At 33.6% G+C, this 27,648-nt stretch overlaps 1 protein-coding gene across 2 annotated transcripts in view; it reads right to left on the bottom strand.

Moving 5' to 3' along the window:
- Nucleotides 1–5,167, bottom strand: part of LOC149565640 (DNA-directed RNA polymerase 1B, mitochondrial-like) — a 63,858-nt gene extending 58,691 nt beyond the window's left edge. The window contains exon 1 of one of the 2 annotated variants that reach the window (XR_016362064.1): nt 4,446–5,136. Coding sequence is in view for 1 of the 2 variants with exons in the window: in XM_089819152.1 (XP_089675278.1) it covers nt 4,446–4,912 (467 nt within the window). In the remaining variant the exon portion in view is untranslated. Of the gene's footprint in view, nt 1–4,445 lie in introns of both variants that reach the window. The other variant, XM_089819152.1, reaches the window with a different exon arrangement.
- Nucleotides 5,168–27,648: the final 22,481 nt, after the last annotated feature.

The following is a 27,648-nucleotide window of genomic DNA, read 5'->3' as shown; positions in this document are numbered from 1 at the left end:
AAGCACTAAAGGGCAAAGAATTTTTTTTTTTTTGAAAATCTAGAGATTGTCAAAAATGCGCATTTTTTAAACAGATGCTTTCTGGATTTACAATATAGGAGATGCAGATCATGAAGAACAAATGCTAGATTTTTTGTTGAATGTGAAGTCCAACTCTTCATTTCATCTTTCCTGACTGTTTATTTATTGTTTGACTCTTCGTCTTCTGTTGAAGACTATTGTATAAATACAAGGGCAAACCCCTGTGTATGCAAGCTGCAATGACTGAATAAATATATACTCTGCTCTTCAGTCTGGACGTAGCCACATTTGTGGTGAACCAGGATAAATCATGTGTCTCTTTCTCTGTTTTGTGGTTTGCAATTTATCTTTTAGATTTAACAATTGGTATCGGACCATGTAAGATCCTGGAGAGCAGACTACAAGAGTCCAAGGCAAGTAGAGGCCTGTTAAAACACAAGACTGCAGAGGAAGAATGGGATTGACCATAAGAATAGAAAAGCCCTATTCAAGATCCATTGCAGGTGCTCTCAGAAAAAGAGGTCTGAGATGACAAAAAGAGCAGTTCAGTCAAAGGATGTGGTTATCATATTCAAATACGGGGAAAACTGATTCACTACGCGTGTGCAGTGTTACAAAACTAGAGATGATTCAGATGAGTAATTGATTTGAATTGCCCAGAGAAGATGTTGATAATTTTCTGAGATTTCGCAGGCATGACAACCATGGAAGGTCCTCATCATGTTGCAACAAAATTAAAGGAAGGCTATCTTTAAGGAAAGGAATTCATAAAGCTTTTGACCGCAAGTTTGATGGCCTCCTATGTTTGCTTAAGATTGAGATTAAGCCGAACCAGCTCCCTTGACAATTAAGTTAGAGCACCGATAGAGATGGAGCGGGGAAAAACAGGGCACATGCTTAATGAGGTAACACTAGATGCTTCAAAATGACATCTTCGAGATGAGAGGTGGAGCAGAGAGCGAGATCGGGCAGTGATTGTTTGCAGATGAAGATGAGAAATTGCCATAGTGATGAATTAGAAGTAGTTATGAGGAAAAGCAAGGTGTTTCGAGATGGACGATTTTCTCTCTTCCCTAGCAAGGAGAACGAGAAACAACGTGCATACAAAGCAATTGGAGGAAAGGATATTTCTGGGGTCAAACCTGTGACTGTTGGGATTCCTTCAAAAGAGATGGGTGAGAAGTACCCATATCCTCAGTTCAGTGCACAATAGAAGGAGGCTCCAGTGTTAGAGAAGGCACAGAAAGCTGTAAGGGAACATCAAACAGAGCACACTGACTAGGTGACTGGAAGCACTGGGACGTGAAGAGTCCAGGGTGTCTATGGAATTGAAATAGAGGTGGATTTATCAGATATAGACATGTTTTGGTTCCGAGTGCCATTTGACTGCCATCAAAGCAGCTCAAGTTAGTTTCAAAACTACTTGCAAGTCATTCCTAATCAGTGCCGTTGCTATGATCGATGAGTCAAGGTCTTATAGAGAATATTGACTCGCCTAGCAGCTCAGTGGTGGTAGCAAAGGACATGGTGGTGCTCCAGCATCAAATTTCAAACAACTTGAGTGGGTATGGTGATGCTCTTCCGAGTGAAGACAGAGCAAGTTTTACAGCAGACTCTGTATTGTTTGAATACATTAGTGAGGCAGAGGCATCGGTTGTTTAGAGTCAATAAAGAATGATGATCAAGGTACTCCTGTATAAGGAGACAGCTATGGGAGACTTCTCAATACTTTATTGGGAAACGTCAATTTCTCATTCTACTTGTCCAGATTATGGAGAAATTGCAGCTTCAGGCATCACTGCTGATTGTGTGATGATTGGTATCCTTTTTCAGATTTTGCTTTTGATATCATGAATAGTTTGGTGTCACACTGCAGTGGGAGTTTTAGCAAGAAATTTTTGCTGTCATGAGATGGTTGCCTTCATTGGATTGGAGATGCTTGTTATTGTGCTATGGTGAACTCTTGATTCTAGATTAAAGCGTTGGCATGATAGAGGTTCTCTTGACAAGTTTTGCTCCTTAAAGCATAAGGTTTTGATTTATGTAGATCAAGTTGTCGTGTTCAGTCCCAAGTAATGCAGAAATGCGGTGGGAGTTTTGATTATTGATCTTGGTTAGCACTCTTGGTATCGTGTACTTTGGCAGACTGGCCATGAAGGTGCTCTTGAAAACTAAGAGGCTTGGGTGAGGCTACAAAATTCTCTTGGTTTAGAGAACATTTGTTGAGACGGTTTCTCTTTGGAGGTTTCAGCATGAAGTCCAAGGAACTTACACCTATGGATGGACACAAATTCATTATGGACCTAGTGGAGATTGTTCTTGGAGACGAGTCATTGTGACTTGGTTTATCCTAGAGGAGCATTCTCACTCCCCACCCTTGGTCTACTTGGCAGATTTATCTTCTTGTGCATTTGAGTTTAGGAGATGGTTTGAGATTATTCCTAGTTTTGGAATGTTTGGAGTTTGATCTTCTTATTTATAGGAGCTTTCATCCATGTTGTATGGGTATTGTAAATGCTCTCATTTGGGGAGGTACAGGAGATCATACTTGACATAGCTGAGCACTTAGTGGTGTTATAGAACATAGATGGAAAAATCGCCGAATACTAGGCGAGTTTTAAAAAATCACCGATTTTTTCAGCTTGGCGAGTTTTTCACCACTTAACTCGCAAATCCAAAAACTCGGCTGCAACACAATTAATCGCCAATTACTCGGCGAGTTTTTATTAAAAACTCGCGGTTTGCCTGGCCTGCAGCCTGTGACGGCTTAAAAGGGCAAAAACTCGTTTTTCTTTATTCTTTGTTGCATTTGTATGCACTATGCATTTATATATATCTAAACTCTGCTTGTTTCTTTTGTATTCTCTTTAATTAACTTATTAAATGCATCTTCTCATTAAATTTTGCAAAATAAATGTATTTTTGATTAAATTTCAGCAGTTTTTTAAGGTTCCCGAGTTTTCCCGAGTTTTTTTTTTATAAATCGCCGAGTTTTTCCCGATTAAACTTTTGGGAGGCTTGGCGAGTTTTTGCCTTTGGCAAATTTTCCAACTATGGACCATAGAAGGATGAGTTATGGTTTGCATGGGTGTTCCTCCCAAGAAAGGACTTGGAAGAGGTTCTGATATTATGGTTTGCATGGGTGTTCCTCCCAAGAAAGGAGTTGGAAGAGGTTGTGATATTTTGCAGCAGGTTGGTTGCAGTTTGCAGATCAGCTCAAGTTAGTGTCACACCTTTAGTGTGTTAATGGGTACACTGAGTCCATTTTTGGTTGACATTGCTCACTGTTGTATGAGTTGGATATTTCAGCATAAATCTATTGATGTTTTATAATCGGTTGGATATGATTAGCAATTGGCTGTGGTTGCTATTTCATCTGTGATGATTGTCTATTGGCAAAATTTCTTGCAATGGGATTTGGTAAGGGAAAACAGAGTTTAAGTGGTAGGTTGTTCAGATATGAGGTTGCAGCATGAGTTGAACTTCAAGTGGGAGACTGTTGGATGTGAAGTCCAACTCTTCATTTCATCTTCCCTAACTGTTTATTTCTTGCTTGACCCTTTGTCTTCTATTGAAGACTATTGTATAAATATAAGGGCAAATCCCTGTGTATGTAAGCTGTAGTGACTGAATAAATATATGCTCTGCTCTTCAGTCTGGACATAGCCACATTTGTGATGAACCAGGATAAATCTATCTCTCTTTCTCTGTTTTGTGGTTTGCAATTTATCTTTTAGATTTAACAATTTTCAAAAAAATACATAGTGCTTTCCTTGTTTTGAAGAGTGAGTCTTATATGAGGGATAGCTGCATCAGAGAGGGACTTATTATTGGGCAGTTGAGTATAACAATGTAATGGACTTGTTATTGGGTCATTTGGTACAACAATATAAATAAAGTTCAAAGGGCAAAGGAGTACTTACATAAAGGACTTGTTAACGGGAGTTCGTAAAAATGAAATTCAAAAGCCAGAAACGTAGTGATGTGAAGTCCTCTTATTGAGCGATATGTATACTCAAATAAATCATATTCAAAGGCAGAGGCGTACGTACTTGAGGAACGTACTAATGTGAAGGACTTTTATGGGCGATATGTATACTCAAATAAATAAAATTCAAAGGTAGGGGCGTACGTACTCGAGGAACTTGTTATTGAGCGTTTCAGTAATATAAATAAAATTGAAAGGGCAGAGACTCACCTAGATAAGAGACTTGCTATCGGGCGTTCGGGTGTAATGGTATAACTCAAATCCAAAGGACAAAATTGCACCTTCGTGATGGACTTGTAATTGGGCGTTTGTGCGTAATAGTATATATAAAGTTCGAGGGGAAAAGACCTAATTACATGAGGGATTTGTTTGCAGCGATGTGTTTTCCGGATGGAACTAATTAAAGTTAGTACAAAGAAGAGTAAGGAGTACTCACATTGGTTGCTTGATGTCTATATGACCTCCTCTAGTACCAATGCTACTGCCGACGGATGAGGCCCCATCCTCCTCCTCCTCCATTATGGTCGTGGAGGCAATGGCAAATTCCTTATCAAGGTCATTTTCCTCCTCCTCCTCTTCCACCAGGGTCGTGGTGGTAATGGCAAATTCCTTATCAAGATCCTCTTCCCCTCCAAAACCAAAACTTTCTGGTTTAAGCATGGGCAAATCCACCTGAGCTGAGCGCTCAAGCACCACTGAATATGAATTACAACTTGCATTTGCAGTACTCTCTTTGAACAAGCCTCGATGCACTCCTGGTCTAGAAATATAGAAGTCAGAGATAAGGCTAAATTTTGCATCTTGTGGTTTATTTTTAACGTAAACAGAATTTCTGTGCCTCCCAGCAAAAACAGGGCAGGCAAAGGGCGAAAATAAATAATGTGTTGTCAAAGCATTTGACATATCTGCAGATGAATTACAGGCAGATTCACTCAATCACTTAAAACTATGAACAATTCATATACTATATTTATCCGAAGGCAACCGTCGTTTAGACCATAAATATTGGAAATAGAAATGTTTTAGGCCTGTCAGCGTATTTATAAACCCTTGCAAAAACCTGCCGCCACCGTCGCCCACTTCGCTGCCTTAAAAAATATCTGAACAAAATTGTTCTTTGGCCACATAACATTAGGATAAACTAGTTAAGACTTTTATCTCTATGCTAAGGCCTACGGTCCCATGAAAAGGATTTTGTAAGGGGTTTCATAATAAATCTATGTACTTACTATCGGCATTTCATAATAATAATGAATTAAGAGCCTTCCTTTCACCAGATTTTTCCAGTCGGTTAAAACTTTGAAAGGGTTTTATATTAAATCTATGTTGCACGTTTATGTACGTGCAAACGATTAGAGTGATTTGTATAAATGAATTAATGATTAAATATATCTTTAATTTTTAATATTATTTAGGATTAAGGCTATGAGACACAAAAAAAAAAAATTACAAATTACATGGTGTAGGATTAGGTTAATTTATTTAGATTTAGGCAAGAGCTTGCAACACAATGGTAAATTGTGAATTTTTTATTGAAAAGGTCTTGGGTTTGAATCTATTGCACTTAACAAATAATAATATTAATTAATCACAAAATATGATAATTAATCTTGACTTCGGCTTGGTTTTGTCTAAGAATTAGAGTTAGGTTCAAAGTTTAATTAATTGGAGAACATTCTGGAAGGTATTGAAAACTCAATTTTATTTAGAGTAAGGATTTGATTTCTACTTTTGAATTAATAAAGATTAATGTTAAGTCAATGCTTAATTTATTAAGATATATGGATTTATATTTTTAGTAGGTGTTTACCATTTTCAAGCCATACACAGAATCGAATTAAGTTAGGATTCAAATTATGTTTAAGGTTTAAGCTATGGTTAAGGTCACATTGTAGTTACATTATGATTAAAGCTTGGATTGGGGTTTAGCCTAGAGTAAGGGTTTGGAAAAATGATGAAGGTTAGAATTGTGATAATGGTTATAGTTAGGATTGAGATTGTGGTTATAGTTAGAATTTACATAAGATAGATAGATAAAAAAAAATTAACGTCCACGAGGCTAAAAATAGCCTATGGGACAGCAAGACAACTCAAGCAGACTTAAGTAGCGATGTTCGCCTCTTGTGTAGACTAATGATGAGCCCCCCCAATTGCTCAATGTACTCTTCGTTGAATAGGTTATGCCAAGAACTGTCACATATAGTATCCGCAAACTTATCCCTACTATCCTTGTAGGCCTCACATTCTAGAATAAAGTGTTGTTTAGTTTCCACTTTCCCAAAGTTGCAAAATTTGCAAATTCTCTCTTCCCAAGCCTCCTTTGGCCTCTTCCAATGCCCGGTCTCATAACGAAGTTGGTGAGAGTTGGTTCTCAGCTGAGCAATAAGAATTTTAGCTCTCCAAGAAATGTTGGCTCCTATGTACGCTTTTTCGAGTTGATCACAAGTGGGGTTGAACTCATATATATAATATAGTTTCTTCCTCCCAATCTCGCTTCCCCAATTTCTCTTGTAGAATTTCTCCATAACAAAGACCTTTATTTCTTTATTATTTGTGGGGCACATATTGAAATGAATATTCCATTTACTCATCCACTTGATGTTTTGTTGCATCCATGTCCTTTTTCGCTTACATAGTGTGTCCCTAAAGACAACTTTCGGCCATCTATCCTCTTCCATTTTTTCGATTCTTTTTAGATAGCTTAAAAGGCGAACCATAGCAAGTGCCTCGATAGTTCTAACAGTTGTGCGAATATAGTGACCCTAAAATACATTATTATAATATAGGTAAATAGATATTTATATTATGTATTACGTTGGCATTACAATAAATTAATTTATTTAAATAAATAAATAATTGTTATAATTATGCAAATAAAAAGACGTAGAAAATAATTTACTTATATGACAAACATGTCTAAATTTTAAATGTTTTTGCATTAAAATTTAAATTATAAAATTAAACAATAAATTCAAAAGTAAAATCTAGATAAAAATAAAATCTTTAAGATATGTAAACAAATTTTTTTGGCATGCATTTCATTTTTATCTTAATAATTACTGAATTTATTTTTTTTTAAAACCTTAAAGATATAAATAAATATGTATAACATATATTTAATTTTTCCTTCTTTCTTATAAATCATTTCAAATTTAATGTAAACTTTCTATATTTTTCTAGAAATGTAAGAAATATCTCTATTCTATTTTTTTTGGGTCCATATCATTTCAAATTGTAATTGATATGAAAATAATCTTTCTATATTTTTATTATAAACAATATTTTTATTAGAAAAATAAAATGGTAGAAATTATTCTACATATATAACAAACTTTTCTAACTTTTAAATGTTTTATGTAAAACAAATCAAATGATAAAATTAAACTATAAATTTAAAACCAAAAGTAGATACAAAAAGAATCTTTCTAAGATACGTAAACTACATTTTCTTTTGCATGCATTTTATTTTTATTTTAATAATTACTAAATTTAAAAAAGAAAAAGAAATATTTACAAAACATATATTTTAATTTTTCTTCTTCTTATAAGTCATTTCAAATTTTAAAATTATATAAATTTCTATTTTCAATTTTCTAAAATGAATCAACTTAAATTTAAAATTAAAAAACTAAAAATCTAGACATAATGTAACTTTCTATATTTTTCTAAAAATGTAAATATTTCTATTCTATTTGATGGTTTTGATGCATATCATTTCAAATTATAACTTATATGAAAATACTTTTTCTATATTTTTTCTATAAAATTTAGATACAAATTCAATCTTTTAATTTTGTTTTTATAAATTTTGTATTCTATTGTCTTTTTGCATTTTAAATTCTAATTTAAGACAATTTATTTTTTAATTTTAAGATAAAGTAATAAGTAGTTTAATCATCAATCTAAAATCAGAACTAACATATAAATTGATTATTATTATTATTAAGATTTATAAAAAGCATGAATCATTGTCAACATATTTGATGATAAAAATAATGCAATTCTAAGATCTTCCATAAACACCACATTTTTACGAGCACGTGACATTTGCAGAAAGATGGATAAATTTGCAAATCAAATTAGCTTCTCAAAAATGATTTGAGCATGAAATTAAAACAAATCTATAGTTCCATGAAATAAAGAAAAAAAATATAACTAATATGATTTAGTTTTGTTTACAATTCTTTGTTGTCATCTCTCTCTCTCTCTCTCTCTCTCTCTCTCTCTATATATATATATATATATGCATGGATTTTGTAACTGCTTACTATGTATTTATCATGATGTTAAACTTGTCAACCAATTCAAACCAGTATATAAAATTTTGACATTATAATCCCTACATATATGAGCAAAAATAATGAACATGCACAAAAAGAGAAAATAATAGAAATTGGTGATCAAAAAGAAAATCCAATAGAGCCTTCACAATGTCAAAAATGAGATAAAAACATAGGTTAATTAGTAAATCATATAAGTTAGATAGAGGGAAAATTAGAACCTTAAGGAGAAGAAATAAAAATTAGAAACTTTCCCACAAGATTGACAATGCTAAAGGAAACTTCAATTTTCAAAAACGAGTTTTTTTTACACCAACAAAAAATCATAAAACTGAGAAGTCTTACAACATTTTCGATGAAAAAAGTAAATTTGGGAGCAAAGCTCCCACAATAAGCCTATCGGCTTAATTATATAGACAATTCATAAGAATTAAGTGTGTGTTTTCGAAGGCAAGGAAAATAATAATTATTTGTTTAGTAAATTGAATTTCAAGACTTGTGAGATAAGAAGCTCACAATTTACTATTGTGTTGGAAGCTCTCTTCATTTAAAATATTTATCATGTTAAGATTTTAAAGAATATATGTTAGATTTTTATATTAAATTATTCTATTCTTTTTATAAAGATTATGTATTTTATTTATAAATAAGTTTGTTTGTGTTTTTTCATGTAGTTCAAATTAATAATTGGCTTAAAGTTGAGGCCTTATAGATTTTTATAGTTTTAGTACAAATTAAAATAAAAATGACTATTCTTAAATAGAATTTATAGTAATTATTTAATAATTAAATTTTCAATTTTAATTGTTTGTTAATGGGTCTTAGAGGGATAATCCTTTTTTCGAAAGTGGATGTAGCAATTAAGATCAATTGGATGCCTCTTGATCCAAGATGAATTAAAATCAACTTTGATGGAGCTTCAAAGGGGAACCATGGTCCATTGGGAGTTGGAGTTGTGGCAAGAATGCAAACAGTAATATCCTAGTCATTGGAGTGAAGAGAATTACATATGGTACCAATAATCAGGTTGAATGCTTAGTGATGGTTGAGGCAGTCTTGTTGGGTATCAAGTTGGGTGCCCAAAGACTTCACCTTGAAGGTGATTCATAGAACATGGTCAATGGGATCATGATAGTGGAGTCGGACACATGGTATTTGAATAAATCAATTCGGCATATTCGAGTTGTTTTGAATGAAATGGATGATTTTTGGGTAACTCGTGTCCCCAAGGAGGCTAGTTCCTTGGCTAACAAACTATCAAAAGTGGGTGCAAGGAGGAAACTAAGTGACAACTTTGAACTTTTTAGAGATTTTAGCTCTATTGTCCCAAGGATTTAACTTCTTTGAGCAAGATGAAGTTGTTGGATTGATCATGTATTGTGTTTTATCCAAAATGGTGGTGGCAGTTTTCATTTTTTGGCAAGTGTCTAGAACAAATGTAAGGGGCTAGCATGTGTGAGTGTTTCGATAGGTTTTGACATGATGGTGCATTCATTATTGCACAATTTTTTCTAGAGGCTTTGATGGTGACTTTTGTTGGCTTTCACACCCCTATTTTTGCCAATTTTTGGTTACATTGATCAGGGTTGTGATTGCAGTGGTGTTTGTTGGGTTAGTAGAATGGAAGCAAATTTTCCTTGTGGTCTCTGGGCTAGATTTTGTCATTTACAGAGTCGATCACAGTCAAGAAGCTTGCCAATGTGTTCAAAATAAATGGGGAAGACTTTTGGAAGGTTATGTTTTCAGTCTTTGGGGAAGCAGATTTGGTTCATGATTGGCACCCTCGTTCCAATCTGGACATCTCATCCCTCTTTCTTGCACTAGCATTGATGGTTAGAAGGGAGAAAGAGGAGGTGCAACATGTGACTCGGACCTATTTAGAACTCCAAACGGGAAAAGGATTCGGAGGACAATATGCATAGAGTTGAAATTGGTGTAGGGTTGCATATGGGTCTTGGTCCATGGAGGTTGATTGGTTGTTGTGATGGTGAGCTCCAACCCTTGTTGATGTGGTTGTTGGTATGTCCTGTGGAAGTGTGTTTCCCTAATGCATAGTGTTAGTTTGTGGTGACTGATTAGGGAAGTACTGTACATACTTCATAAATTTTTTTGGCTACTATTTGCCAATTGGCTATTATATATTTGCCAATTTATGGTTGACATGTTGTAACTAATTTTAACCCTAAAGTAGCAAAAATACTTGTATAAAAGGGATTAGGGTTAGGGATTTTTTCATAAGGTGTGATGCGAAAATTGCTTCTTGTGATGGTATTGTGTTGTAAGGGATTATGGATTGTAATCAGGTTGTAATCACTGGATCGTAATAATATTGGACTTGTTGTTTGGTAAACCTAGCTCAGGGTTTGGGTGAACCACATTAAATTTTGGTGTCTTGTGTTCTCTTATGTGTGATCTATTTTTTTCTGATATTGTTTATATTTGCATATAATTGTTATTTATGTTCATGATTAAATCCTAACAAGTGGTATCCAAGTGAGGTTATTTTTCAATTATCCTTTGTAGGTAAGTCTCATGATTGAGTGGTAGCGATGGAAGACAAGGGTAAGTTGAGGGTTGACAAGTTTAATGGGCAGAACTTTCAGTTATGGAAGATGCAAATGGAAGACTATCTTTATCAGAAGGATTTATGGAAGTCATTGGAAGGAAAAACCAAAAATCAGGGATCTATGACAAATGACGACTGGGATCTTTTAGATAGAATGACACTTGGAAGCATTTGATTATGCCTAGCACCAACAGTGGCATTTAACATTACAAAAGCAAAGACAACAGAAGAGTTCATGGAAACCCTGGCAAAATTGTATGAAAAGTGCTCTGCTTCAAACAAGGTATTTCTCATGAAGCATTTATTTAATATGAAGATGGCAGAAAGTGGATCTATTATAGATCATTCAAATGAGTTTAATATTATTACTAGTCAGTTATCTTCTATGGGTATTAATTTTGATGGAGAAATTAGGGCTCTCTTTATTTTCTATTCTTTGCCTAAAAGTTGGAATGTCTTGGTAATGGTTGTGAGTAATTCCATTTCTAGATCTAATACTCTAAAATATGATGGTGTGATTGGTGTTATTTTGAGTGAGAAAACATGTAGGAAAACCTCAAGTGAATCTACATCTGGAAGTGCTTTGAATGCACAAAGTCAAGGTAGAATGACTGAGAGAGGAAGTAATTCTTAAAAATTGTGGGAAATCAAGAGGAAAGTCAAAAAGGAAGAGGTCTCAATCGAGAGGAACAAATGACTACTGGTACTGTGGGAAACTAGGGCATAAGAAGAAAAATTGTTGGACTCAAAAGAAAAGTGAAAGGGAAAAGCAAGATGGAGACTAGGAGGCAAATGTGGTAAGTAACAAATCCGAAGAGGATGCTTTGCTTCTATCTTTAGAAAGTGTTGATGATTCATGAATTTTAGATTATGGTGCTTCATTTCATGCTACACTTCATAGAGGTTATTTCATTGATTATGTCCAAGGGGATCTTGTGCTTATTTATTTGGGGGATAATGAACCCTGTCAAATTGTTGGAAAGGGAAAAGTTAAGATTAAGTTGCAGAATGGGAATCATTGGCTATTACATGAGGTAAGAAATGTTCCAAGGCTGAGTAGGAATTTTATTTCAGCAGGGCAACTCGGTGATGAGGGTTGTGTAGTTACTTTTAATGATAAAAATTGGAAGGTTTCAAAAGGTTCCCTTGTAGTAGCAAAAGGTGTGAAAGTAGACACTTTATATCGTTGTGCAGGTCATATTGTTCCTTCTACTTTAATTGTTTCAAAGAAAAATGAATGTTCAGGATTAGTTGCTACAGTTGAGCAAGGAGAACAAATAGTTGTTGTGGATTCTGATATAATGCTATGGCACAACAGACTTGGGCACATGAGTCAGAAAGGTATGAAAGTACTTCATTCAAAGAAAATTTTACTAGGTCTCAAATGTGTTAATATGTCTGTGAAAGTTGTGTGTATGGAAAACAAAAGAGAGTGAGTTTTGTGAAGATTGGGAAGGAAAATAAAAGTGAGAAATTAGAGCTTGTGCATACAAATGTATGAGGATTGGCTTAGGTATCTTCCCTTGGTGGTTCTCATTATTATGTTACATTTATTGATGATGCAACTAGAAAATTATGGGTTTATTTCCTTAGATAGAAATATGATGTATTTCAAACTTTTAAGAAATGAAAATACTTGGTTGAAAATGATATTGGTAAGAAATTAAAATGTCTCATATATGATAATGGTGGTGAGTCTTGCAGTCATAAATTAGAAGATTATTGCTCCACTAATGGTATTCGTAGACAAAAAACTACTCTAAGGACACCACAAGAAAATGGAGTGGCTGAAGGAATGAATAGGACTATAATGGAGTGTGCAAGGAGCATGAGGTTGCATGTCGGGTTTCCCTTAAACATGTGGGTAGAGGCTGTTAATATTGTTGTATATTTGATTAATAGAGGTCTCTCTACTCCTTTGGGTTGTGGTATTCTAGAGGAAGCATGGATTGGTAAGAAGGTGAGTTATTCTTTTCTCAAAACCTTTGATTGTGAAGCATTTTCTCATATAGATTTTGAAAATAGAACCAAGCTGGAAGCTAAGTCAAAGAAATGTGTTTTTTTTGGATATTGCATTGATGAATTTGGTTATAGGCTTTGGGATTTTGAAAATCGTAAAATTGTAAGAAGCAGGGATGTCATATTCAATGAGAAAGTGTTGTACAAAGATCGGTTGCAACAACATGAGAAGAAAGAAGATGATTATATAGTGTTGGATGATACTCCAAAAGATGATGTTCCAACAATTCCTCATTATGTGTAACAATCGCAATAATAAATACCACACACACCAGTGAATGTTAGACGATCAACAAGGCTAAGTAGACCTCTAGAAAGATTTTTTCCCTCTTTGTATTTTATTTTACTAACTGATGTTGGTGAACTTGAATGTTATGATGAAGTTGTATAGGTGGATGCTAAGATTCAGTGGGAGTTTGCAATGAAAGACAAAATAGACTCTTTGCTGGAAAACAAGACATGGGATTTATGTAAGTTGCTTGCAAGTAAAAGGGCTTTACATAATAAGTGGGTTTATAGGTTGAAAGAAGAGGATGGAGGTAAGAAAAGATTTAAAGCCAGGTTAGTTGTAAAAGAATTTGCACCTCAACAATGATATCTGAAATTTCATAGTTTTATGCATGAGCATGGATATAGTAGGTGTCATTCAGATCATTGTGTTTATTTTAAGTGGTTGGATAATGAAAACTACATTATTTTATGTTTATATGTTGTTGATATGCTTGTAGTTGGGTCTAACATGGATCACATTAAGGGACTGAAATGCCAGTTAACACATGCATTCGCTATGAAGGATTTGGGGGCAACAAAATAAATCTTTGGTATGAAGATTTTTAGAGATAGGAAGAATAGGAAACTGACTTTATCTTAGGTTGACTATATTGCAAAGGTGTTGCAACATTTCTCTATGGAGAATGCTAAATTTTTCAGCACACATTATCTGGTCATTTGAAGTTGACTAAGGAGATGTGTCCCAAGACACATGAAGAGGAAGATAAGATGTCCAAGGTACCTTATGCTTCGGCTATAGGAAGTTTGATGTATGTTATAGTATGTACAAGGCCAAATATTGCACATGCAGTGGGAGTCGTTAATAGGTATATGAGTCATCCAGGAATTGAGCATTGGAATGAAGTCAAATAGATTCTTAGATATTTGAGAGGTACATCTGATAAGTGTTTACACTTTGGGGGCTCTACTATTGATTTACAAGGATATGTTGACTCTAATTTGGAAGGGGATATTGATACTAGGTAGAGTACTACAAGTTATGTATTTATTGTTAGTGATGTAACACCCCGCCAAGGGATCCAAAAGAACTAACCTAAAGTTTTATTAAATTTGCCAAACATTTTTTTTTTTTAAGAATAACATGTACAACAATCATAAAGTAGCATAAGCAATAACATATAACCATACATAAGAAAACATAAAAGATTACATTCCTTAAGGATCTCAAGACGTTGAGTCACATTTAAGTTTAATTAATACTTAGTCTAATAAATAACACATCCACGTGAAAGAATAATTACAAGTCTAATCCATTTAAATAATATACATTTGTTCTAAATGCCACATGGCAATAGATTCAGATTGCATAATCATCCATTGTACTTGTCACAGGATATGAAAGGCTAAAATAATATACATTTATAAAATAGACTACATCATCCCTTTCGGATCCATGAAACAAAGTACAATACAATGAGTAAAATCATCCATCATATAGGTATAACCATCCATCATAATACACAAAGATAGAATGAAAGGAAATCTAGAACAAAGAACTCTAGCCATAGCATCAACGAACAAATCTCAATGGTAAAACTAAAAAGCACTACCCCCTGACCTCGTAGTAACCCAAAAAGGTCTACTCCCACCATGTTGAGGAGATAGTCTCGAGTCCCAAATAGGATATCAATCCCAAAAATCAAAAGCAATATCTAGGTCAAGGAAAACCCTAAAAGTAATCTAACTCAAAGGTTCCAAGATAAGTTGACATTTAGACCCAGAGGCAAACAAAGACACGTAAGAGATCTATACTCCTAGTCAGAAAGTGTCATCACACAAACCAACTCTAGGGTTACTTGACTAGTCTTTTAATCCTCTAGCCCCCTACTGACTCTATGTGGCACTAGTATCCTTTCATACTAATAAGGCATGGTAGCAACCAAGCGTGATCTCTACTCCCATCCTAGTCTATACTAGCACTCGAGACATGGATGAGGAAAACAAAAACTCTTATTAGGTTCATTTTACTCTCATTTAGTGTAGTGTTATCACTTATTAACAACTTACAATGGGTTACCCTGGCAACCACTTTGGGCCCCAGCCTCCATTGCAAACCATTTCCCAACTTAACATATAGATTACCTACCCTAGGCTCATAAAAGTACAAATCAAAGAATCACAAATTTCACCTCAACCTTATACAAGTGACTAGAAAGAATCGAAAGATAATCCACAATAACACCTCAGTTCTTATAAGCAACTGGAAAGCATCCCAAAAATAATTGATCGAAGACTCAAAGGTTAACTCAAATAGGTCATAGCATTCATCTCAGTTTCACACAAGAACATTGAAAAAAAATAATGAACAATAAATCCAAACTCTTCATAGAGCATACCAGACACATTACCACGGTTGAGTTTAAAAGATCGAGATCAAATCATCATCATGACATCACAAACACAGAACCCCTAAGCCTTTGGTAACATCCTAAGACTAGTCAAAGCTAAGCCAAACCCCAAAACCCAAATCATAAGACAACATACAGATAACAGTGTAGTTTTATAGTTTGATTTGATTTTGAAGACACATAGTTGAGTTAACAGTAAGGTTTCAATTTTTGTTTTCAATGTAAGTTTTTGACACAAGATTTACATTTTAACCCTTACTACTTAACCCATTTCTTGTATTTGAATAAAAAGCACAATTATCCTTATTTTATGAGATAATCAATAATTCATTATTTTAATAATTTAGTGATTAAATTATTATTTAAATAATTAATAATTATTTTTATAATCAAAATCATTAAATAATAACATAATGAATAAAGTTAAACTTAACCCAATAATATTTAATTAAAATTTCATTAAATTTAACTAATAATTATGAAAGAAATTATATTAATATATTATTCATTTTTAATTAATAATAATTAACAAAACTATTAATAAAATTATTAAGAACTAATTAAAATTAACTCTATTTAAATATATTTAAAAATTCATTAATAATTAAATTAATAATTAATAAAAACTTATAAATAAAATTAATAAAAATAATAATTAAATTTAATATTAATAATATTTAATAAAACAAAATTACAAAAAATTTAATAACAAATTATATGTTTTAAAGGTTCGTCGACCTTTCTTGTTGTCGCGGCAGCCCTGTTGCCATGACAACAAGTGTACCTATTGTTCATGGCATTAGGCCTGTCATGCGACCTTTAATGGCCACTAGCAGCCTGTGCTACCATGGCGGGGGGTTTGGTGGGAGGTGGGGGTTTGATGGCCCCACCTCCCCACCAATGTTATTACTATGTGTGTGTGTGTGTTTATATATTTATTTAGTTTTAATTTTTTTTAAATAAATATTAATAACAACCCCCCCAATAAATTTCTTATATATATATATATATAGGATAAGATTTCTATCAATACTCTGATAGGAAAAATATTATGAACCAATCAAATTTTCAATTTAAAATTTCCATTTCATTTCAAAACCCTTCCCGGTTTAATTTGCAACTATGAATCTACAGAATGAGGGTTTTAATGATATTTTAACTCCTCACGTATACAAAAGAAATCAACATGCATACCAGTAATTTCAAGATAAAATATTGAAAGATTCATCACAATGAAATTTTGATATACAATTCATAGTCATGAAGAAGACAGGGATATTAAATTTCATAATTAACTGAGTGACAAAACAAAAGAATCTACCTGGTTCTGATGTTAAACACCCAAAGATTGTGAGAGAAATCTCTTCTCTCTGAAAATTCCTTCTCCAAAATTCCTAGTTCTAAAAAAACTTTCATCCTTGGAAAATAAACCCTCAATTGCTAATAAGGAGTTCTCTCCTAAATTTGGGGCACTGATTGTGTGGTCGCCCCAAGGAACTCCTTAATCACAAACTTTTAACTCTTTATTAACTTTTCTTTTATGTTTTCATGCACACTTTTTGCAATATTAAATATCTTTATTAAATTTATTTTCTTTCTCTTTTTAATTAATTTATTATATTTTAATCTCATGCATAAGCTTTATGCATTTTAATTAAAATAAACTTTATTAACTAATTGCTTACTCTCTCTTAATAATTTTTGAAGTGTTTTCTAATATACTATTTATTAACTTAAGTAATAATAATATTTAGCATTTATTTAAAAAATGATCTCCTAAATATATTATTATTAAATTAATTAAATATTATTATGCTCTCAAAATAGAACTATAATTTCCTCTTTTTTTCTTTTCTTTTTTGATTGGTAAACAACCAAGGCCATGATATTATATTATTAATGATAAAATAATTACAATAGCGCTCCACCATTCAAACGGGCACTAGTAGGAAAGAACGGGGAAAGAAAACCTCTAGTCTAGCTCGAGACCTCAGTTATATATTATTACAACATAAAAGGGGCATACCCCAGTCAAAAAATCCTAATTATACAATACATTGTAAATATTTGTTTATAGTGATAATCAAGTACATCACTTTTTGAAGCCACCAATGCCTCTTGCCAAGGATTCCAATATTTCCTTTTTGTTTATAAATAGAGACCAAATGCGCTCATCCCTATCTTACTATCTTGCAATCAAACTGGTTAATAATAAATATTAAGATAGAATTCCATCTAATGCAAATCAGTGTACATAAATCCTACTTAAATAACAAAAATAGGACAACAATAGATGCAATTAAAATCTCCTATATAAATCAAGATCATAAAATTAATTACGCCTAACCAAACAGGACAATAAAGAATGATTAAAAGCCTAAAATCGAGATCATGGCAATAACAAAAACAAGATATAGCTTTAGATTTGACTGCTCAATTCCAGCAAGGAAGACTGGAAATATCCATCACTGATTCCTTTTTTCCATACTTTGGCCAACACCACTAAACTGCATGCCCAACATTTAGATGCCAACACAGAGATTGCCTTACTAAATATTAATAGTAACATAATAGGAGAAGAAATCGGATGGCAATAGAGCAATGAAAACATAAATCGAAGACCAACTATGGATAGAGGTAGATAGCCAAATGCCATTGAATTAAGTACAATACATTATAAATTCTACTAATTTTAGCACATAGCATGCGAGTGAAATGTTGAGTACATAGTTAAGGAGAGATATGAGGCCACCATCCTTGTTTATCTCCAAAATTTTGATAAACTGTAGACAAAATGAAGTACCTTCCTTTAAACAAAATCATAGGAACAACCTCCATATTTCCCAAGAAATTTCGATACATAATTTTAAATCTAAGATATCAATTTGGAATACTAAAGCAAGAAGCTAATTATATACTGTAAAACATACATCCATAAGTGTAAATCAAATAGCTATGAGCATAATCAAAGCTAATGCACTTCATTTAATTGAAGATTCATGAATAAACAACCTACCTTACTTCCATTCATACTTTCCCTATCTCGACTACATTAAAATGAACCTTTCAAAAATAGTAAGAAGACTATAACACACATTTTACGATTACTAAAGAGCTAGAGCCACCCCAACAGACATTAACATCTATATCATTGATATCATAATACACCTATTTACAAGTCCATGGTAATAGAGTTTTCAAAATTTGCATGCGCCTGTAACCCAGAGTATCATATAAAACCAAAATGCTTAAGTGTAGCTAAAAATGACTAAGCCATCGGTAGAGTCCATCACAAAAACCCTTTAGCAAGGATACATTGGTATCAATACTATTAGAAATACCTAAAAATTTATAGACATCTGAGAAAACCTTACTTAGGGAATACCATAATCACTTCAGAGATATCATTAGGGTTTTCCATATGAAAGTTGGGAGGGAACTCGAAACTAGATTTAGCCCGACTGGTCTTCTCTGAATTTGGGGTACAAAAACTTAGGGCATCCAGATTGTCAAATACTACCCCAGGATGAATATATGCATTGAAAACACTTAGGTAATTTGTAAGCCAAACCCTATTCTCCTCCTCAACAATGCCCCTCCAATGCAGAAGAAAATGGATACTTGCCTCCATCTTGGGCCATTCCTTGTAAAAGGCTAGGTTCTCACAAATGATTAACAAAGGGCAACGGTAGGCAACCTCTAGATCTGGAGACCCTGGTGGAAGATCCATGTATTTCTCAGGCAGAGGAATCCACAACTTATCATCAATGCTCCTAACCACTTGCTCAAGCCCCTTTCTCTAGGTTGGGTCAAAAATATCACAGTAAAGTCGGATTATGACTTCATGCTCTACCCTTGCTCTAGCCATGCAACCAATGAAGGAACTAATTATATCACTGTTTGTCCTCCATGTGAATTTATAGTTAAAGACTCCTTCCCCAATAGCCCTTCTCATGACAATCCTTGACATACTGTCCATCAGTTGTAGAATTCTATTCCAACATTCTGGTTTAACATTGTTGTGGAAGGCCATAGTACGAGTTTCCTTAGCATGAAAAACATAGATGTTGGACTCCATTTGTAGATAAGGATGCACAAAACAATGTAAGAGGAAAATGACCATGGTGAATAAAACAAATACAAGCAAAGGGTCTAGAAAGCCACTCTGGCATGACCTCATGAATCAATGACATCATTAGATCGCTACATGAGGAAAACAAAAAGGAAAATGATGTAGGAGCCATAGGGACAAAAATCATGATATCAATGCCAACTTAGATCAAATAACAAAGGATGCCACCTATCAATATGATTAGTGGAAAGGGAGACATTCAAAATCTCTGGTGAGGACCAATCATAGTTACTAACATAGTTGGCAATCAAAGCATATATAACATTCCATAATGGAGGGACGTCATAAAAATAAACAACAAGGAAAACATGAACTCCTAAAATCAAAAAGGCTAAATAATTGTGAAAGAGGAAATAATTAATCCAGTGACTAAGGAGATATAGCTAAGATCGGTTATACTTTATTAACAACTTGGAAATTAACACCATCAACACCTTTGTTGGCTAGTTGATCTACCTTCTAGTTACCTTCACATAAAATGTGACATATCCTACTCTCATCAAACTAGTCTAGAAGCTCAAGAACTTTGCCTAATTTAGAGTTGAGGACCCGATTAGGAGTGGTACATTTCCTAATCACATTTAAGATGATCTGAGAGTCACCTTCTATGATAACTTTTGTCACCCCTAATTTATGACATAGATGCAGTCCTTTTTCTAGAGCTTCTAATTCAGCTAGATTGTTAGAGGTGGGCCGAATGGACATAGCTTTTTTAGATATCCATTTGCCTGTATCATTGTTAATGATACAACCAATCCTTGTCATACTTGGATTGCCTCTAGTTGCCCTGTCAAAGTTGAGTTTAACCCAACCCTTTGGAGGGGAGACCATTTACAATTTTCCTTGGCCTCCCTACTTTTCTTGAAGTAAACTAGAGGGGGGTTAATCAAGTTGACCCAATTCTTCTTCATAAGACCGTCCCATGTAGGAAAGGATCCTCTTTCCTAGAATTTCTTAGATGGGAATTAGTTACTTCCACTATACTATCCTCAATTTTTAAAATTAACTCCTCATACTTTAATTTAGAGTCATGAAAAATGTGTCTATTCCTCTCCTTCCAGATTTCTCATGAAATGATTGAAGGGCATATATTCCATAATTTACTATAGATACCTTTAACCAAATTTGTGGGCCATCCTTTGAGGAGATCTAGGAAAGATTTTGGCAAAGGTGTAGACCACCCTAACCTAAGTCTAATCCATTCCCAACATGCTTGAGAAAAAGAACACCTATATAATAGATGGTTCACATCTTCATTGTTATGTTTAGATAACACGCATCTAGATGGACCTTAAAAGCCAAATTTGCATAACCTGTCTACTGTTAAAATTTTGTTCTGGAAAGCAACCCATAAGAAGAATCCTACCTTGGGGAGACAAGTGGCATCCCAATAGAGCTTGAGAGGAATATCTATTTTATTCCATCTTTGTGAATGTAATAGAGCTTTGTAACCATTTCTCATGCTATATTTTCCATCATTCACCGCTACCCAAATTAGTTCATCTTTCCTCTAGTTTTCTTGATTTCCCTATCTAAAAAAATATTTTCAAAGGCTTCTATAGCCATAGCATCTACTCCCACCCCTACCAAAGATTTCCAAACCCGTCTATTTGTTCCTTTTGAGGTGATTTTTGTCTTATAGTTTCAGACTTTAACATCCTAAAAAGAGACTAATCTATCCTTGAGCTCCTTAGGGAAGGGTCTAGAAACTATAGGAGGGTGTCCATCCCAAGAGTCCTCCCAAAATAAAGCCTCATCTCCCAAACTGACATCCTAGATGAGAAATTTGCAAATTAAATCATGACACTTTAACATAAATTCCAACATTCCTTACATTTAGGAGGGTTCTTCATTCTAAATATCGACAGAGGGTCTTCCACATTGGGATATTTATTATATAAAATCTTTGCCCATTTATGATCTCTTTCTTTAAAAAGGTACCAAATTAATTTAGCTCCTAAGGCTTTGTTTTACCATTCCAAATTCTTAATCCCAAGACTACCCATGTCCTTAGGTTTACAAATATTTTCCCATTTGATAAGCGTCAATTTTTTGTCTTCCTTACAATCTTTCCAAAGGAAATTCCTAAGCTTGGCTTCAAATTTTAGGCGATTACTTTAAGAGATAGAGAGGCAGGAAAGAGGATAGATAGGAATGACTGATAAAACATAACTAATTTTAGTAGTCTTTCCTGCTTTTGAGAGCCATTTATTTTTCCAACTTTCAATCCTAGCATCTAATTTTTCAAAGGTGTTATGCCAAACCTTACTAGATTATGCGCCCTTCTCTAGAGCAATGCCCAAATATTTACAAGCGAAGTGACCTTTTTTATAACCCATCAACTTACATATCTAATTTTTATTTCTTTTTTAGTATTTAAAAAATAGATTTCAGATTTGTTCTCATTTACTTTTTGACCAAATGCCACCATATAAGATTTTATGATGCCTTTAAGTCCCAATGCCTAAGAAATTGTACTTTTGCCAGGTAGTATAGTATTATATGTGTATTGCTGATGCATGATGTTGGGCATGTTTCTCGCAACAGTAATGCCATAAATTTTATGATTATAGGAGGTATTAGACACAACTCTCCAGAAGGCTTCCACCATAATGATGAAGAAGGAGGGAGATAATGGGTCTCCTTGTCTAATACCCCTCAAAATTTCAAAGAAACCTTCAGGTGTCCCATTAATGAGTACTAAAAATTTTGGAGTAGAAATAAATTTAAAAATGAGATTGATCCATTGATGGGAGAATCCAAAAGCTTCAAGAACCTTACACAGGAATCGCCAATCCACCATATCATAAGCTTTTTACATATCCAATTTCATGAACATGCAAGACTCTTTACTCTTACAAGTAGAATGAATGGTTTCTTGGATTCTAAGAATTCCATCAATAATGGATCTACCAGGAACAAAACTTGTTTGTTCCTCAGAAATTAACTTTGGAAGGAAACCCTTAAGTCTATTTGCTAGAATCTTAGAGAAAATCTTATAGACCATGTTACATAGCGCAATAGGCCTAAAGTCCTCTGTAGTCTTAGGCTCATTCCTTTTGGGAATCAGTGTAAGAAAGGAATAATTGATTTCTAATAAAAGAGCTCTACCATTCCTTGATGCTTTGATGGCTTTCCAGAGATCTTCCCCAATAATATCCCAACATTTTTGGAAGAAGAAGGCCTAAAAACCATTAGGACCTGAAGATTTATCCAAGTTCATATTAAAAACAATTGATCTCACCTCTTCCAAAGTTATAGGTTTATTTAATATCTTATTATCCGTGGATGAAATTAGTTTGGAGATAAATTTAAGCATTTAATCTTGCACCTCTCTATTCGAACCTTCATAATTATTTAATATTTCTTGGAAATGTGTCACGATGATGTTTGCAATTTCACTTGGTTTCTCAATTCAAACACCTAGGAGGTTTTTAATATTAGTTATTTTACTCTTCAATCTATTATAAAGGGTGGAGTTATGAAAAATGTCGTATTCCAATCCCCTTCATCTAGCCACTTTTCTCTGGATTTCTGTCTCCAAAAAATTTCTTCTTTGGATAATATATCCTCCTGTTTAGTGAGTAATCCTTTTTCTAACAAAAAAATTTCATTGTTCATGCCTTTCCCAATTAATTAAATCTAATTAAATATAAAAAATATCATAAAATTATTCTGTTAAATTAAATTATTAATAAATCTTTTAATTTGACTAATTAATAGAAAAATCACAAAAGACTTACAAGACTAAATATGGGAACCCATCATAAAATACCACATACAAGATCAAAATCAAGGGTTAAAATAACGAATTTACATCATACAATGAATTTGAAAGGGTAATCATCATAGATACTTGTCCTAATTTTTCAAGACAAATGGTTTAAAGGTTAGGATCTGGACTCAAGAATTTATCTCCCCTCTCTTACCATTGAGATTTTGCGATAAGGTACGCTCATCCTGGCAATTCAAGGAAGTCAATACCTAATACGTACAATTTGCATAAAATCCATGCATGTACAAACACATATATTCTAAACTAAACAAGCAATGGCAGGAAGTGGTGCATTGTGTAAATCTCAACTAGCAAGTGACTATGACTCCCTTCCTTAACCACATTAGAAACGTCATACATAAGGAAAACATACACGCACACCATACACATGCAGTACGAGGTAAGTATCCATATAAAACACGTATAAATAATCCATCTAACTATAAAATAATTGAAATCATAGTAAATAATCATCCTCGAGGTATAATTATGCATACATGAAGTCACTTGTACCAAGTAGTCTTATCATAAAACCAACTAAATACAAAACAAATATCCAATAATCTAGAAAATAAGGTTACTAATCATTAAGCAGGAACATATATTAGCCTAAAAGAGTTTGGTAATAAAATAAAAAAAGTTAACTAGGGGTAGGCACTACATGTGGGGTAGTAGTGAGCTAGGTTTCTAGGTTATAGAAGGTTAATGCTTTATCCACTGTAGAGGCAGAGTATGTTGTTGCTACAGAGGCAACCAAGGAGATGATATGGCTTTAGTTCTTTTTGGAAGAATTGGGACACCCTCAGAGGGATAATTATTTGTTTACAGATAGCCAGAGGACCATTCATCTTGCAAAGAATTCAGCCATGCATTCAAAGACAAAACACAGTCAATTGCAGTACTATTTCATTTCATCAATTTTGAATGATGGACAATTAAAGCTGGACAAGATAATGGGTAAAAGCACTTACCTGTGTCACCTTTTATAAAGAAATAGGATATCAGAATGCGGCAGTTCAACATTAATGACAAAAAAAGAGTTTTTGTGTTTAGAATTTGAAGATGATGTAAACTAATGAAATGTGTACAATTCGATGAATTTTATGCCTATTATTTTTAAAAAAATTTTGAGTAAGAATTTGTTCATTTTAAAATTATTTTGAAGTCCCTTTTTTAACTGTAAAAAATATATAGTATAGTTCTTGTCAAACAAGTATATGCAAATCATCTTTTTTTGTTCTAATTTGAAAATATCTTATAGATGACATGTATAGCTAGGGAACAAAAAAATAAATATTTACTTTTGATGTATATTTTCTTTTTTATAAGTACTCAAACTCAACCTTATCAAAATCCAACTATTTTTCCTTCCCGTCAAGATTTCCCTATCAAACCTACACCTTCTTGAAAAAAATTACATATTCGTGAAGAGGACTCTCTCCTATAGAGATAAATATATTTTTTAAATTTTTTTGATATGATTTACTATTTTTTTCCTGTTTTTGAGGGAGCATATTTTGAAATGTTGAAATACCAACTTATAATATTTTGAGATTATAACTAATCAAAACACTCAAAAAATTATATAATGATGATATTGAATTTGAGATCTATAAAAGGGTATTTTTAGTTTTTGAAAAAAATTGAGTTTTGATAGATAAATGAGATTTGACCAAAACAGGTTTTGGTATCCTAAACGGTGACATAGATCTGTGCTTTTACCCTAATACATATGACAATCTCGTAGATATGTTTACAAAAGTATTGACAAGGGAGAAGTTGAATTCCTCTTCAACTTTGATTGGTCTTCTAGACTTAACAGAATAAAAGAACAACAAAGTCTAGGGTGGTTTGATCTAGTGGGAGCCCCATGTGCTAGCAGTATTGCTCCCATACCAGTCTCTAAGTGGGAGATTGTTGTCTAGTGTGGAGTTTGATCAGTCCCCAAGTGGGAGATTGTTAGTTTGTGGTGATTGATCAAGGAAGTATTGTACATACTTCATAAAAAATAATAAAAAATTGGCTACTATTCGCCAATTGGTTATTATTTATTTACCAAATTATGGTTGACATGTTGTAACTAATTTTAATCCTAAAGTAGCAAAAAAAATTGTATAAAAGGGCTTAGGGTTAGGGATTGTTTCATAAGGTGTGATGCAAAAAATTGCTTCTTGCAGCGATATTAAGTTGTAAGTGATTACAAATTGTAATCAATTTTTAATCACTGGATTGTAATAATATTAGACTTGTTGTTTGGTGGATGTAGCCTAGGGTTTGGGTGAAGCACGTTAAATCTTGGTGTCTTGTGTTCTCTTCTATGTGATCTATTATTTTTTGATATTGTTTATATTTGCATGTAATTGTTATTTCTGTCCGTGGTTGAATCCTAATACAAAGAAGGGGTGGCATCTTCTAGTCGAGGTTCTATAGACTCGTGATCATGCAAGGGTAGTTGGTTTGAATGCCAAGAAATAAAGGAAGGAAATGCCAATTAGGTTGATGGCTACAATCGACGAGGATGGGCCCCTGGTAGTTCATCAACATCTCTTTGTGGCTTAACATGGAGGTTGTGGCAAGAGCGGTTTTGGGTACTATGATCGGTGGACAGGTTGGAGTGGTGGAGGGGGTAGATGTTTCACTCAAGGGTCCTGGTGATGTTGTAGAGGAGAGGAGTGGTGCTTCGATGGCTAGACTAAGTGGCGGGGATGGAATTCCCAAGTTCACCTATGAGTAGGCTACTGGTTTTGTTTTTTTGAACTTAGGGATAGTTGGTCATGGATCTGGTTCTTGTATGGGGTTTGGGTTCATAGTTTTTTGTGATCATTCTAATGAATGTAAATGAAGTGTGTAATGGTTGGATAGTGTTGGGTAGGTGGTTAACTAGCGGAGATCCTTTTTGGTCACAATGTGACAATCTCTATATATTGTTGAAAAGAGATTGTTTGAAGTGTAGAACCTATCATGGAATAATCATTATTTTGTCAATGATGTCAAATCTGCTACTTGTTGGTGAGATAATTGCTTTTTGGTCTAAATATTATCTTTTTTTTTATTGATGAAGAGGATTTGAAAAGAGAAGATAACAAGAGAACTTAGAGAAAGGTTGAGTTATTTAAGTGTATAAAAGGAGTAGTAAGACCAAGTAAGACATTGATACTATAGTGTATTTTTTATCTACTTAAAGTCTATAATGAAAGCTTACTTAAGCAAAAACTAGAAGAAGATCAAGTAAAGAAATGTGTTTGTAAATAGTACAAGCTGAGCAAAAAATAATAGAAGTCGAGTGAAAATCAATAGGTGTCAAGTAAATAATAGAAACAACAAAATCCAATTGAAAGTTAGTATATGACGAGTAAAGTTAGTTGATGCCAAGCATCAGTAAACCTTAGTGTGTGCTGAGTGACAAAATACTGTAAGTGCCCAGTGATAGCAAAAAGTGTTAAATTAAAGATTTGATGAATCTAAGCCGACTAATTTGATTTATTTAATTATGTGAAGCGTGTGGAAGATAACTATGATGAGTTGGTGGCACATAATTCAAGGTAAACCATTTTGAGGGAAATTCAAGGAAGATTGTAGAAGAAGTTTCTAAAGGGACTAAAATGGAAAAGTGGGTAGATTCATTGAATCTTACCTAACCCTAAAATAGATGATTGTGGTTAAGTAGAAAAAGATCTAAATTCTCTATTTATAGAGATAGCAGGCTAGAAGCAAAGGTTATCATGTGCCAGAACCTAAGGAAGATAAGAAGTCTAGGGTGTTGCTTCATCTAGTGGCCGAATAGAGGAGACAACAGTTGGCATACAAATCAAGAAGGCTTTAGAGGATGAATGCTTGAAAGGTTAATGAGCTATCAAAGATAAAGAGTATGAATACCAATCAAAATGGAGGACTGAACCAGAGACCTGTAATCTGTAAGTGACTTGTAAGTTGTTATCAAATCAAGTCATGTTGTTACTTTCTAACAATTGTACCAGTGTGGATAAATCTTTTGGATTAAGGTTGACCTAATAGTCATTTTTAAGTCCTTTAACTGTGTGACATTCTAATGGAATGTTCTGAAGTCCTCTAACAAGGTACATTCCTAATATGGTTAATGAAATCCTTTAACCAGGTCACATTTAATAGCGTGTATTGTCCTTTAACAGAGTTGGCCTTTCATAGGGCATCACTTCAGAAGACTGAAATTGAGTAGCATGTTACTAGTGGTTTTTCCCAAATTGGGTTT

This window comes from Cupressus sempervirens, chromosome 3 (assembly GCF_028749045.1).
Source record: "Cupressus sempervirens isolate cs-2001-9-10 chromosome 3, ASM2874904v1, whole genome shotgun sequence".
In the NCBI taxonomy this organism is placed as follows: Eukaryota; Viridiplantae; Streptophyta; class Pinopsida; order Cupressales; family Cupressaceae; genus Cupressus; species Cupressus sempervirens.
Note: the sequence above shows the minus strand (reverse complement) of the source record. Positions and strands in the feature narration are given on the sequence as shown.